This window comes from Drosophila miranda, chromosome XL (assembly GCF_003369915.1).
Source record: "Drosophila miranda strain MSH22 chromosome XL, D.miranda_PacBio2.1, whole genome shotgun sequence".
Taxonomy (NCBI): Eukaryota; Metazoa; Arthropoda; class Insecta; order Diptera; family Drosophilidae; genus Drosophila; species Drosophila miranda.
In genome coordinates this window covers 13,015,652-13,029,747 of record NC_046673.1, presented here as the reverse complement: position 1 = coordinate 13,029,747, position 14,096 = coordinate 13,015,652, and the positions used below count along the sequence as shown (strand labels likewise).

At 49.8% G+C, this 14,096-nt stretch overlaps 3 protein-coding genes across 8 annotated transcripts; 2 read left to right on the top strand and 1 right to left on the bottom strand.

Moving 5' to 3' along the window:
• Nucleotides 1-6: 6 nt before the first annotated feature.
• LOC108158716 (transcription elongation factor SPT6) lies at nucleotides 7-7,726 on the top strand. Of its 2 annotated transcripts, none has more exons than XM_017291262.2 (6): nucleotides 7-191; nucleotides 384-468; nucleotides 1,308-1,519; nucleotides 1,589-1,708; nucleotides 1,782-1,939; nucleotides 2,037-7,726. In XM_017291262.2, the coding sequence occupies exons 1-6, from the start codon at nucleotides 153-155 to the stop codon at nucleotides 6,973-6,975; spliced, it is 5,553 nt and encodes a 1,850-aa protein (XP_017146751.1). In that variant the 5' UTR covers nucleotides 7-152; the 3' UTR covers nucleotides 6,976-7,726. The 2 variants fall into 2 exon arrangements, with proteins under 2 accessions (XP_017146751.1, XP_033245753.1); XM_033389862.1 differs by having other exon boundaries at nucleotides 177-191; nucleotides 384-1,226.
• Nucleotides 7,727-8,565: 839 nt separating this feature from the next.
• LOC108164770 lies at nucleotides 8,566-11,050 on the top strand. Of its 2 annotated transcripts, none has more exons than XM_017300682.2 (3): nucleotides 8,566-8,705; nucleotides 8,763-8,970; nucleotides 9,050-11,050. In XM_017300682.2, exons 2-3 carry the CDS (start codon nucleotides 8,764-8,766, stop codon nucleotides 10,946-10,948), a joined length of 2,106 nt encoding a protein of 701 aa, XP_017156171.1. In that variant the 5' UTR covers nucleotides 8,566-8,705; nucleotide 8,763; the 3' UTR covers nucleotides 10,949-11,050. The 2 variants fall into 2 exon arrangements, with proteins under 2 accessions (XP_017156171.1, XP_017156172.1); XM_017300683.2 differs by having other exon boundaries at nucleotides 8,568-8,680.
• An 877-nt stretch (nucleotides 11,051-11,927) lies between these two features.
• LOC108164771 (cytochrome b5) lies at nucleotides 11,928-14,047 on the bottom strand. Of its 4 annotated transcripts, none has more exons than XM_017300684.2 (4): nucleotides 13,841-14,046; nucleotides 13,679-13,767; nucleotides 13,529-13,597; nucleotides 11,928-12,354 (listed from the first exon to the last, which is right to left on the bottom strand). In XM_017300684.2, exons 1-4 carry the CDS (start codon nucleotides 13,946-13,948, stop codon nucleotides 12,261-12,263), a joined length of 360 nt encoding a protein of 119 aa, XP_017156173.1. In that variant the 5' UTR covers nucleotides 13,949-14,046; the 3' UTR covers nucleotides 11,928-12,260. The 4 variants fall into 4 exon arrangements, with proteins under 4 accessions (XP_017156173.1, XP_017156174.1, XP_017156175.1 ...); XM_017300685.2 differs by having other exon boundaries at nucleotides 11,928-12,351; nucleotides 13,841-14,045; XM_017300686.2 differs by lacking the exon at nucleotides 11,928-12,354 and adding an exon at nucleotides 12,475-12,579 and having other exon boundaries at nucleotides 13,841-14,047.
• Between the last annotated feature and the right edge of the window lie 49 nt (nucleotides 14,048-14,096).

Below are 14,096 nucleotides of genomic sequence, written 5' to 3'. Positions count from 1 at the left end.
AACACTTGCATTCCACACAATTTTGACACTTCTGCTTCTTTACCTTTGAGGTTTTTTTTTATTGTGACACTGAAATAATAGATTTTTGCATTATTTAGTCATATTCGTTTCTAAGCCACTATACAGCTAGTTTAATTATTTAATTTAACGGAATGGCCGAATTTCTGGACTCTGAGGCCGAGGAATCGGAGGTAAGCACCGCTCTCCGGCTACTTCGGCACAATTTTTTTTTGCGTTTTGCACGCTTTGCGTTTTCTGTTGTAGCCGCCGCGCGTATATACATATGTATATCTATGTATATATTGATATACAATTAAACTATATAAAAGCATATATGAGAGTGTGTTAATATTAATGCATTGCATTTTCAATGATTTTTACAGGAGGAGGAGGAATTGGAACTAAACGAAAGGAAAAAGCTGAAGAAGCTGAAAGCCGTGGTATCTGACAGCAGTGAGGAGGAGGAAGGTGCGTCTCTCTATCCCTCTCTATCCCACTAGATCCACAACGAAAACGCACACTGCCGCAAACCACCCGCCATATCTATCGAGTGAGGCGGCGGCCCCGTGAAAACAAAAACAAATTGTGATGCATGTAATGCACCCGCCGCACCCCCTCCCCCACGGTTCATTGTTGCATCTGCAGGAGGGGACATCTGAAGGCAGCGTCCCAATGGAAAATCCAATGGAATCATGTATACCTGGCTGGAGGGACAGCCACTGAGCACAGTTTTTCTGTTTTCGGTTTTCCACTTCGTTTATTTGCATTTGTTTACAGCATTGAGGTTAGGTTAACCCGTACCCTTGAGTACCCTTTGCAGATAGGGTATACACGACTGTAACTTTAAGATGTAAACAATGCCCCAGATGCCCCGTATATATTTGTTGTAATCCCTAAGGGGATTTTTTGGCCCCCAAGCGAAAGGCAGCTCCAAAGCGGTAGGGATCGCATATTACGAGATTTAATAAATGATGGAAGATACCCCAAATCATTACATTTCACAAATGGCTCTTAATTTTCTACAAAATCTTTGGAAGCTACCCCAATCCAGAAGGGAACCCCAAATTGTTAGGAATAGCAGGCCTTAAGCTATATATCAGGCACTTGGCATATCCATATATCCGGAAAAGGTTTAAAGAAACACTGTCACTTGTGTCACACTTGTCACATTCCAGAATTAATTTCCAATATGGATTGGAAGAAGTATATTCAGCCGCTTTACAAATGTCATTATCGAATTGATATAAAATCGCATACAAACCGAACTTTAATCTGTTTTTTTTTTTTTGTGTTTCTTTTCGCTTTAGATGACGAAGAACGTCTACGTGAGGAGCTTAAAGATTTAATAGATGACAGACCCATTGAGGAGGAGGATGGCAGCGGCGATTCGGACACTGCCAGCGGCGGCGGCAGTGGCAAGAAGCGAAAGAAACATCAGGATGATGATCTAGACGATCGACTCGAGGACGATGATTATGATCTGATCGAGGAGAATCTGGGGGTCAAGGTTGAGCGACGTGTAAGTGGCTATCTCATATATTTATGATGCATTTTAATATGCATATATATTTGTGTATTCCATATATAGAAACGCTTCAAGCGTCTGAGACGCATTCATGACAATGAAAGCGATGGCGAGGAGCAGCATGTGGACGAGGGTTTGGCTCGCGAACAGATTGCCGAGCAGTTGTTCGATGAAAACGATGAGGTACGATGATCCACCAGCCCCTCCTCTCGTCTATTGAGATCTTCTAAGCAAATGTCTCTCCCCGTTTCTGTAGAGCATTGAGCATCGCAGCGAGCGCAGTCCTCGGCACGGCGAGGCGGATGCCTTTGACGAGGAGGATTCTGAGTCAGATGCCGATGATTTTATTGTGGACGACAATGGCCGTCCCATTGCCGACAAAAAGAAGAAAAGGCGTCCCATATTCACAGATGCGTAAGTGGTGCACCGCCCAAGAGAGGGCCCAAGAGAGGGCTCCTCTCCCCAAAAAAATACCGATTGTAGTTCTGTACGTTTTTTCGTCCAACAACAGATCGCTGCAAGAGGGCCAGGATATATTTGGTGTGGACTTTGATTATGACGACTTCTCCAAATACGAGGAGGATGAGTACGAGGACGATACCGAGGGCGATGAGTACGACGAGGATATGGCCGGCGGCGATGATCACCGGGTGAAAAAGAAGAAGGCCCTCAAAAAGAAGGTTGCCAAGAAGACAATCTTCGACATTTACGAACCGAGCGAACTGAAGCGCGGCCACTTTACCGATCTGGACAATGAGATACGAAAAACAGACATACCCGAGCGCATGCAGCTGCGACAGGTGCCCGTAACGCCCGTGCCCGAGGGTTCGCTGGAGCTGGACGACGAGGCCGATTGGATCTATCAGTATGCGTTCTGCAAGAACACAGTCTCCGAGCAGGAGAAGGCCGACAGTCGGGAGAAGATGCGCAAGCCACCCACCGCCGTGAAGAAGATCAAGCAAACGCTCGAGTTCATACGTAATCAGCAGCTGGAGGTGCCGTTCATTGCCTTCTATCGGAAGGAGTATGTCAAGCCCGAACTGAATGTCGACGATCTGTGGAAGGTCTACTACTTTGATGAGCGCTGGTGTCAGCTCAACGAGCGCAAGCGGAAGCTGAAGGCGCTCTTCGAGAAGATGCGGCAATTCCAGCTGGACACGCTCTGCGCGGATCCGGATAAGCCCATACCCGACGATGTGCGGCTGATGCTGGACAGCGACTTTGAGCGGCTCAACGATGTCCAGTCCATGGAGGAGCTGAAGGATGTGCACATGTACTTTTTGCTCAACTATTCACACGAGCTGCCCAAAATGCAGGCCGAACAGCGGCGGAAACTGCTGCAGGAGCGGCGTGATGATCGCGCCAGGCGAAAGGCAGCCGCCGCCGAGAATGGCGATGATTTGGACGCCGTGCCCGTCGAAGTGGACGACGACGATGATCCGGAACTGTTGCTGCAGGAGGAACAGCTGAAGCAGGCGCCCAACAGCAGTCCCTACGCGGTGTTCCGCAAGGCAGGGATCTGCGGCTTTGCCAAACATTTCGGCCTCACGCCCGAACAGTTCGCAGAGAACCTGCGCGACAATTATCAGCGAAACGAGGTCACCCAGGAGAGCCTGGGACCCTTGGAGCTGGCCAAGCAGTATCTCTCGCCGCGGTTCATGACCACCGAAGAGGTGATGCATGCCGCCAAGTATGTGGTGGCCCGACAGCTAGCCCAAGAGCCACTGCTGCGCAAGACTATGCGTGAGGTGTACTTTGACAGGGCGCGCATCGACATACGACCCACGAAGAACGGCATGGTGCTGATTGACGAGAACTCGCCGGTTTATTCGATGAAATATGTGGCCAAGAAGCCGGTGGGCGATCTCTTTGGCGATCAGTTCATCAAGCTGCTGATGGCCGAGGAGGAGAAACTGCTGGAGATCACCTTCCTCGAGGAGTTCGAGGGCAATGCCAATGCCAATGGCCCGCCCGGCGACTATGTGGAGGAGGCCAAGGCCCTCTACAATCTCGATCAGTTCTCCAAGCATGTCCTCGAGTGGAATGCCCTGCGGGCGGAGTGCGTCCAGCTGGCCCTGCAAAAGTGGGTGATCCCGGACCTCATCAAAGAGCTGAGGGCCACCCTCCACGAGGAGGCGCAACAGTTTGTGCTGCGCTCCTGCACCGCCAAGCTGTACAAATGGCTAAAGGTGGCCCCGTACAAGCCGGATCTGCCACAGGACTACAAATACGATGACTGGAGCACACTGAGGGGCATCCGAGTGCTGGGCCTGGCCTACGATCCGGACCAATCGGTGGCCGCCTTCTGTGCGGTGACCACCGTTGAGGGGGATATCTCCGATTATTTGCGTCTGCCGAACATCCTCAAGCGCAAGACCTCCCACAACGCGGAGGAGAAGGGCCAGAAGCTCGCGGATCTCCGAAAGCTGTCCGAATTCATCAAAATGAAGAAGCCCCACATTGTGGTGATCGGCGCGGAGTCGCGGGACGCCCAGATGATCCAGACGGACATCAAGGAGATACTGAAGGAGCTGGAGACCACCGAACAGTTTCCGCCCATCGAGGTGGAGATCATCGACAACGAACTGGCCAAAATCTACGCCAACTCGAAGAAGGGCGAATCGGACTTCAAGGAGTACCCGCCACAGCTGAAGCAGGCCGTTTCGCTGGCCCGCAAAATGCAGGATCCACTGGTGGAGTACTCGCAGCTATGCGATGCCGATGACGAGATCTTGTGCCTGCGCTATCATCCGCTGCAGGAGCGTGTGCCCCGCGACATGCTGCTGGAGTATCTCAGCCTGGAGTTTATCAATCGGACGAGCGAGGTGGGCCTGGACATAAACATGATGGTCCAGAACTCGCGCACCGTCAATCTGCTGCAGTACACCTGCGGCCTGGGGCCGCGCAAGGGCCAGGCGCTGCTGAAACTCCTGAAGCAGAGCAACCAGCGGCTGGAGAATCGCACCCAGCTGGTCACCGTGTGCCATTTGGGCCCGAAGGTGTTTATCAATTGCAGCGGCTTCATCAAGATCGACACCAGCTCGTTGGGCGACAGCACCGAGGCGTATGTGGAGGTGCTGGATGGCTCGCGCGTCCATCCGGAGACGTACGAGTGGGCCCGCAAGATGGCCATCGATGCGATGGAGTACGATGATGAGGAGACCAATCCGGCGGGCGCACTCGAGGAGATACTCGAGTCGCCGGAACGTCTCAAGGATCTCGATCTGGATGCGTTTGCCGTCGAACTGGAGCGTCAGGGCTTCGGCAGCAAGAGCATCACGCTGTATGACATCCGGAACGAATTGAGTTGCCTGTACAAGGACTACCGGTCACACTTCCAGAAGCCCAGCGCCGAGGAGCTCTTCGATCTCCTCACCAAGGAGACGCCCGACTCCTTTTACGTGGGCAAATGCGTGACGGCCATGGTCACGGGCTTTACCTATCGCCGGCCCCAGGGCGAGCAGCTGGACAATGCCAATCCCGTGCGTAATGAGACCACGGGCAGCTGGCAGTGCCCCTTCTGCCACAAGGATGACTTTCCCGAGCTATCGGAAGTGTGGAATCATTTCGATGCCAACTCCTGTCCCGGCCAGGCGTCGGGTGTGCGTGTGCGGCTGGACAACGGCCTGCCCGGCTTTATACACATCAAGAATCTGTCCGACAAGCAGGTGCGCAATCCCGAGGAGCGCGTCCGCGTCGCCCAGATGATCCACGTGCGGATAATCAAGATCGACATTGATCGCTTCTCCGTCGACTGCTCCTCAAAGACAGCGGACCTCAAGGACGTCAACAACGAATGGCGGCCGCGACGCGACGCCTTCTACGATTTCGTGACCGAAGAGCTGGACAATCGCAAGGTGTCGGACGCCAAGGCCAAGGCCCTCAAGCGGAAGACCTATGCGCGACGTGTGATTGCCCATCCCTGTTTCTTCAACAAGTCGTATGCGGAAGTCATTGCCATGCTGGCGGAGGCCGATCAGGGCGAGGTGGCCATGCGACCCAGCAGCAAGTCGGCGGCCCATTTGACGGCCACATGGAAGGTGGCCGACGACATCTACCAGCACATCGATGTGCGGGAGGAGGGCAAGAAGAACGACTACAGTCTGGGGCGCAGCCTCTGGATCGGCACCGAGGAGTTTGAAGATCTCGACGAGATCATTGCCCGCTACATCAATCCCATGGCTTGCGCGGCCCGTGAGCTTATCCAATACAAGTACTACAAGAAGAATGCAACGCCAGCGAACGGCAATGAGCGGGAATTTATGGAGCAGCTGCTGCGTGACGAGAAGGCCAAGGATCCCAAGAAGATCCATTACTTTTTCACCGCCTCGAAGACCATACCAGGCAAATTCCTGCTCTCGTATCTGCCCAAGACAAAGGCGCGCACCGAGTATGTGACGGTAATGCCCGAGGGCTATCGCTTTCGCGGCCAGGTCTTCGATTCCGTCAACAGTCTGTTGCGCTGGTTCAAGGAGCACTGGCTGGATCCCACCGCCTCGCCGGCAATGAATACTCCGATGCATGGCATGCGACCGCCTGCGGCAATTCTCAACTCTGGCGGAGGAGGATCCTCGACGGGGCCCTACAGCATATCGGGCAGCATTGCGGGCAGCGTTTCCGGGGGTACACCGCGCAGCGGCATCAGCAGCGCGGACATCCGTGGCAGTGGCGGTGGCGGCTCCAGTGCCTACTCCATTTCGCATTCCATTGGTGGTGGCGGTGGTGGTGGCTACGGCTCCTCCGCCGCAGCGGCCGCTGCCCACTATGGCAGCTCAGCGACGCCCTCGTTTGGCGGCGCCGCAGTCAACACCCCCTATACGCCCAGCAGCCAGACGCCCTTCATGACGCCGTACACGCCGCATGCCTCACAGACGCCACGCTATGGCCACAATGTACCGAGCCCCAGTTCGCAGTCATCGAGCAGCCAGCAGATGCGGCATCACCATGGACACTACGGGAGTGGGAGTGGCGGAACCCCAAGGACCTATTATGATATGGGGGGTGCTGCTGCTGGAGGTGGCTACGGCATGGGCCAGCCGCCACAGCAGCAACATCAGCAGCAACGTGCCAAAGAGAGCCTCGACTGGCAGCTGGCCAACGATTCCTGGGCGCGACGAAGGCCCCCGCAACAACAGCAACAGCAACAGCAGCAACCACAGCAGCAGCAGCAGCAGCAGTCACAGCAAACGTCCATGGGAATGGGCATGAATATGGGTTTGGGTGGTATGGGTATGGGTCTAGGAATAAACCTCGGTTACAGCGTCTCTGGGACGACGCCCACCAACGAGTACTCGACAGGCAACAGGAACGTTGCCGCTGGTGCTGGTGCCGGTGCCGGTGCCGCCATATCCTCGTCCAAAGCAGCATCGGTGCGTAGCACGCCGCGCACAAATACCTCGCCGCACTCCATGAATCTGGGCGACTCGACGCCGCTCTACGATGAGAACTAATGGGAGGGATCCTATGTGGCGGCTCCTAAATGCCAATACTACATCAACAACAACTACTACACTCTGCAGTCAACACTCAAAAGGGCATGGGAAGGGACATGGACCAACAGAACTGTTCCACTGTCGCCCCATGGTTCCCGCAAAACTCTTAAACTATTTGTAGAACTTAAACAAACAGACACATTAATGGGCTTCAGTAATCGTTTATCTGAAATGAACTAAGATTAATGCAAATTTCGCGATTCCTTTAAGTGCGATTCCGGAAATGAAATGGATTTCGAAGATGATGTTTATGACGATGGACGGACAAAAATAAATGCAAATTTTTTCTGACCAGAAAATACATACAACCCGAATGTTGAGAATAATCCATACACTTTGTATTAGATATTAAGGTATTACAGTCCCCCCCCCCCCCCCCCCCCCCCCTTCGCGCCCCTTATACCATAAGATGGTATCCTATGCCTTTCTTAGACCACAATTGACCTTAGGGAATTGGTATTCCCATCTGGAGGAACTGCTGAATTCATCCTCAAGTCTGTATTCACCTGCGATACGTGGTCTGGCAGATGTGTTGGTCACCAAAGAAACGGCTCCCAAACGAGTATTTGAATCCCCATGATCAAGCCATGGGACGAAGGGACGGAGCAGCAGGAAAAATTGTAATAAAATCAGCCATTTAGTAAATGTTTCTCTCCATTTTGTTGTCGGTCTCCTAAAAGATTATGCAATAAATATAATGTTAAGACGATTCAATTGGCTTTGTCTTGGGTTTTAGCATTATATCTGGAGCTCAAAGAGAGAGCTCTCTCCCAGTATGGCTTATCAACTAAGGGTATACAATTAAGACTATTCCGTTGTCTTGGTTTTAAACTAAACCACTTCCTCTCTCTCTTTCTCCCAGTGTGGCTTAGCAGCGGGGGTTGTGCTTTCATTTCCGGAGTGCAAAGATTTCTGACAGAAATAGAAGTAGATGAAGGCAGTTAGTTGTAGAAGTTATATGGTACAGGGAATTATAATCCCTATCCTCCGTAAATCTTCACTATTAAATATAGAGTACTATAGTACTGTTTGAGTGTACACTGGTACATTACAAACAGATCTAAAGATATATACAATATGAATAATATGTACAAAGAAACCCACTCGAGACCACTGAAGCAAAATATCCTTCATTTCACGGACACACCACATAGATAAATGACATTTCTAGCAGTTGGTTTAAAGATTAGCTTAAGAACGATTTGGGAAAGTAAATTATTATCTAATCCCATCGTCCAATCAGGCATATCTAGCAGTCGGACTGAAGATTGGCTTAAGAACGAATTGGCAAAGTTTTGGAAAGTCTAACCCCATCGTCCAATCAGTCATCGCATAGATCAAACTATGAACAAGCACTCCTTTCACCGGCACTTTATAGCCTTATAATATCAAAATAAATGGATGCAAAGTGGAAGTTTCTGTAGATCGTAAGAATGGAACTCATCGAACGTCTACGACGGGACACAAAGATTTACCTTTCCCTCAACACACAGTCTACCTATCCTAAATACGTGTAGGACTACCTTTTGAAGATATCTAGTTAGTTTTGTAAAACGAATCAAGTCCTCGATTTGAGGAAAACTTCAGGCTACGCTACGACTGACTCTGTGCTGGAAAAAATTCGAGTGTAGGGAGGGGAAAACACATCCTGTATAACCTTAATGTATATATATATCCCAACAAATTGCGTAAGTTCGAAATAATGCCACATTTGATGGATACCTTTCCTCTATGTTTAATCGTAGAATGTACGAGTGCACAATATGTGGCCAGACGAAGGGCTCTGTTAGCAGCAATCCGCAGTACGATTTCCGTCGACCTAGCACCAGACCAGAGGAGCGTACCGTGGTGGGTACCTCCGACCATTGCAGCAAATGTCAGCAGCTCACCTTCTTCATCAATTTGGAGGAGACTGAGGATGAAGCACATGATGAACAAACGGGAAAGAATGCTGTAAGCCAAAGACAATCCATCCACTACCAAGAAGCTCCAACTTATGCCTATTCCATTCCATTTGTGCCTTCATCCGCAGCCCGATTGGGTATTGCAGGGTGTTGTGCAGCCCGTGGGGGTTACTTCTTCTCGTTCTGGTTTGCTGGCTAATAATCCGCATCCGCCACCCAAGGTGCCAGCACTGCAGGAGCGCCATTACCTGCGAAAGAAGCCTCCTCCGACCCCACCAACCCAGGAGGAGAAAACTCCTCTGACCGCACCACTACAGAGCCAGGAGCAGCAGCACCAGGATCTGGGAGAGAATCCTGCAAGTCGGACCACACCAACACAAAGCAAGAAGCAGCAGCGCAAGGCAGCGCCACTGACCCCACGATATGCCAGCATACAGCAGCGCCATTATCCGACCCCACGATCGTCGAGCGAGCGGCGTGCGGGAACTCGCCATCGGAGGCGCAGTAAGAGGCGCACCAAGTCTATGGCCTCCAAGGTGCCGGCAGATTCCTGCTGTCATTTCAAAGATCTCGGAAACCTGAGCAGCTCTAAGACTACGACTTCCACCACGCAGCATCAGCATCAGCAACAGTCCGACCTTGAAAGGATACCCATATATCCTAGGGAGGATATGCATATGCAGCAGATCGCACGTTATCGGAAGGTGCAACCGTCCAATGAGGAGTCCAGCATCGCCCGGTCGCTTCAGCAGGGAGATGGAAGCGGACATGGCCTTGCTGACATCTCAACCAGCGGCGAGAAACCAGAGGCGAAGTCTAGTGGCTCTCCCAGCTCTCAGAACTCCCTGGAGCATCTGCAGCGTACAATCGAGGCGAAGCGCAAGGTAATGGAAAATTTGACCAGCATTCAACGTCGCATGCAGCATCTGGAGAAGCGGAATCGATTGGCATGGTCCCTTAAGAAGTGCCCTCAGCGTCAGTGCGGCGGAGCTCTACCCACCCCTGTCCAGGCTGAACGGCTGAACGGAGGAGAGGTGGATAAAGATGCTGACCTAGATCGTCTTATTCGGAAGAGCGGGGAGGTGGAAAAAGGTGAACCCCTGCTCGGGGAGCAACTGCTGGATGTCCTCAAGGAGAAGAGTGGTTTCAGCAACGATTCGCGAGAATCCCCAAATCTTCAGCGAGAAAGCCCCAATTTGGAGGACACCGTGCAGCCGGAGACGACACCTGAGAAGCTTGGGTCCATCGTGCAGCGTTGCAACTACCAGCGGATCTTCCCGGTTGCACCTCGTGGCGAAAACACAACGCTGTCTTGGCCAGCCCAGTCCCAGTTCAGCACAGTAGACGTCCTGGAGAACGAGACCCTGGAGGAAGAGCCGAAGACGAACGCCGACTTGGTGGAGAAGGGCGGGTCCAAAAAGCTGAAGATGCGCCGTGATCCCTTACAGTGCCCCGAAGGGGATTGCCCGAGACTGTGCTTCGTCTCGTCCCTTGTTACCCATTTGCGAAACGATCATCTCACGGTGACCGTTGATGGGATGGCCTTGCGGCAGACCAAGACCTTCTTCTTGAACCCGAACGAGACGCGTCTCAACAAGACCAAGTGCCACCGGATGTTCCTTCTGCAGGGAAAGACTATCAGTTCTATGGTCGACGAGCCGCTGGATCTGCTTCCCGTTCTGTTCATGTCGGTTCGTACCCGGCACCGTGATCTCTTTGTGGAACGCAGCACAAGCAGCACTTTGCCACAGTATCAGAAAGAGGATGACTCGCACGATATGCTGCTCCTGTGGCTGTCCACCTTACAGCCCACTGGTGGGCGCGTCTGTGGCACACTTGCTGTTCGTGCCCAAAACCGAGCGGACACCACGATGGTGGCCACCGGCAGCACCTACGACCTTCGAGCCAGCCTTAAGATTGGCGCTCTCTTTGCCAGCCCCTCCGTCCTGATCATACCACATGCCACTCTTCAGCGCTTGTCCAAGAGGCGCAAGAAATTGATAATCATTCAAGCTAAAATTTATTAGAAAAATCTCGCTTCTGTTGTGCAAATTTATTGTTAATATTGTATCAAAACTTGTACCACCAGACCCTGAAATGTAGCTGCGTACAGATTGATACAAAATCTATAAAAACTATTGTTTATTTTGAGTCAAATATACATACATATATGTATGTATGTAGAACTTATCTGTTGGATGCATACGCAGATCATATCTGCTCTCGTGCTGGAGCAATTTAACTTCTCCGATCCTTCTCGGGTGCTGGGTTTCCGTAACTGGAAAGGAATGCGCTCTCTCCCATTCAGGCAGCGCCAGAGGAGGCCCACATCTATGAGCACCCCCATGCCAGAGTGCACGTCCTCCTTGACGATGGTTCACCATCTGTTACAACATTGCCGATCATCCAAACTGGCGACCCCCATATACGTGTACATTCTAAATTTTCTCACCTCACTCTGACTCGTCCGTCAAGAGTCGGTATCTACTCCAAGGAAGCGCACCCACATTTCTATGATACAGCCATCAGCAAAATCAATTGTGAAGGACAGAAATCTGTCTGAAGCCACATTCAAAGGGTTCTTCCATTCGCCGTAGCGCGAAGCAAATGCCTGCTCTTCTGCTACCCAACAGGAGGGAGGGATTGACAGTCTAAATGCGTGAGTGCCACTCTTCCAGTGTCCCGTGATGAGAGAGGTATAAGGTATTAGTGAAAATCTGTGGCATCCAGGGGCTGACCCCTGACACGCGAATGGTCTCAGTCCGGAAAAGGCGAGGTGTAACGGCCGGATGGTATTTCGTTAGTGGGAAGAGATAGAGAGATATGCGGTGTGAAATCAAAGAGAAGAATAGACAGAGTGCTGAAATATATTGTATAAGATGCATAAAGCAGGATGTTTCTTATATACTGACTGAGTAGTTTAGTGTTTTTGCATTCTCTCGGTAGCAGTTGGCACCAATGACGTGTCCACCTCTGATCTAAAGCACAATCAAAAGAAGAGCAGAAGAGTGTGTGTGCCCAGCCTTTGTATACAAGGCATGATTTATTGAATTAAACATTGAACAAATGCGTGCTACAGATAGAACTTTGACTATAGATATAGATGGATAGATAGAAAGGTAGATAGAATGTGCCGAATCGCAGTCTTATGGACTCTCAAATGCGATGACTTCACAGATTTCTATTAATTCTCGGGTACTTTGTGGGTTATTTGCAAACGGCAAATAAATAATATCATTATTGTACAATATCCAAAATGCGGGCATAAAAATTCCACTATCGTTCCAATTGCGGCGGAATGAAGGAAGAAGCGGAAGAAATATCAGACAGTACCGATGGTTACTGCTTGGGTCCTCCTCCCCGCTTAATCACATAAATCAGAGCAAAGCCCAGAAAAACAGCACCCAGGGCCAGTCCCACATGAGCGCATCTGCTTGAGTCGGCAAATAGAAAATATGTTTTACAAAATTAATTAGAGAGCATTCTTTCAAATATGGTATGTATGTATATGCATTTAGCTATTGTGAAACTAAAATGCACTTTAAGTGGGTTAGGCTTTTGGTAGGGTGGTTAATGCAGGATGCAACATTGCTTGGGCGCGGTAGGAGGAGCATTACTGATGCTGGCTTCACCAGTTTCTGTGGGCGTGGCACTAGTGCTGTGGTTGTGGTGGTAGTAAGGATAGAGAAACCAAGAAACAAAAGAAACAGAAGAAAAAGGCAAAAGAAAATAGAAACATTTCGGTCCTCGATAGCATAGTGGTTAGTATCCCCCTCAAGGCAGAAACATGTCGGAAAAACGGTGCGAAATCCCATAACATCCAAGTGGTTGTGTGTTAGTGAACCATGAGCATACATTTTTCGAGTGGTTTTTCGTGCTATAATTTAGTGCCACATATATACAAAACTTACAGGTACCTCTTTAATATGGTATAGCTTGTTAGCATTTGTAGAACTTGACTTTGGAGCTTGAGAATGACTTAAAGCTTTGGGAAAGAGGTAAGCGATTTGTTATCAAATGTGTGATAATTGTAAAACCAACTACTTTACAAGTGCATTTCAGGTCAAAATCTAATATATAGGTAGTATAGGGGTAGGTAGTATAGAATACACAAATAAAAAACGATTATAATTCAAATATCAGTTTCAAATATGCCACTTAAGTTATAGTAACGTTTCCCAAGTCCTAAAGCGTCCTTTCGTATATGTTACATATGTGGCAAGAAGGATTGGTATCAGTCTGGACTATACCAAAGGATGGGCTACACAAACGTACGTAATAAGAAAAATTCGTAAGAAAGAAAGTGCTGTCAGTCAGTATAATTTCATGCCTGAAAAATTTCGCTGATGGAGGCCAAAGAATGCGTTACACAAAAATTTGGTTAGGGGATATGCGTAATAGACTATTGATTATATGTCAAAGACATGGCATTCGGTAGTGGACTGAGTCATGCAAGGAGAATAGCGATGATAGGGGAAAGATGATGACCATAATTCTATTGGAATCGGGAATGCGGTACTTGATCCTTTATAGAATTAGGGTTTTCTGCACATGAGATAGCAGGCATTCTTTTGGTTATCCTTGTTAAATTAAAGCCTGTCGCTCACCTAATTGGGCTGTTCTTTTTGATATCAGCGGCCGCCAAATCGCCAATATAAAACTTCTTCATAATCTCCCTAAAAGGAAAAATAAGGAACAGACAACGAATTAATGGGAGGAAATCGCTTGAAAGTCGTTCAATTTGAAAGCCTGCAGACCTGGCCTCTAGGCTGTGGCCCACGTCGATGAACTCCTTGGTCCCATCACGACCAGCCACATCTACGAGCGAGTCCTCACCACCGGGATGCTGCCAAATACATAAATAGGAATCAATCAGCTTTACTCCAATCATGCAGCAGCAACACAATCTCCGGGTTTACCTCGAGCCGAAACTTGGTGACGTCATAGACTTTATTTTCGATAACAATCCAGAGATCTTCTGCCTTGTTGTGCTTCTTGACTGTAGCCAATGAAATCTCTTTTGCCATGTTTTTCCACTTATTTGATTTGCACAGCGAACCTGTTGACTTTTTAGTTTCGAATGGAAGGGCGAACAGCTGAGCAGTGTCACCGCGGACTTATCGTTAAAATATACAGTCCGACCCTCAGAAGTATACCAAAATATACCGTCCCATT

Excerpts from the sequence above, each read along its gene's own strand:
- LOC108158716 (XM_017291262.2), top strand. The coding sequence starts at position 153 with ATGGCCGAATTTCTGGACTCTGAGGCCGAGGAATCGGAG. Across the intron at positions 192-383 it reads CTGAGGCCGAGGAATCGGAG|GAGGAGGAGGAATTGGAACT; the intron begins GTAAGCACCGCT and ends TGATTTTTACAG. Across the intron at positions 469-1,307 it reads CAGCAGTGAGGAGGAGGAAG|ATGACGAAGAACGTCTACGT; the intron begins GTGCGTCTCTCT and ends TTTTCGCTTTAG.
- LOC108164771 (XM_017300684.2), bottom strand. The coding sequence starts at position 13,948 with ATGGCAAAAGAGATTTCATTGGCTACAGTCAAGAAGCACAACAAGGCA. Across the intron at positions 13,768-13,840 it reads TCACCAAGTTTCGGCTCGAG|CATCCCGGTGGTGAGGACTC; the intron begins GTAAACCCGGAG and ends TGTATTTGGCAG. Across the intron at positions 12,355-13,528 it reads AAAAAGAACAGCCCAATTAG|CAGATGCGCTCATGTGGGAC; the intron begins GTGAGCGACAGG and ends TGCCGACTCAAG.
- LOC108164770 (XM_017300682.2), top strand. The coding sequence starts at position 8,764 with ATGTACGAGTGCACAATATGTGGCCAGACGAAGGGCTCTGTTAGCAGC. Across the intron at positions 8,971-9,049 it reads AACAAACGGGAAAGAATGCT|CCCGATTGGGTATTGCAGGG; the intron begins GTAAGCCAAAGA and ends CTTCATCCGCAG.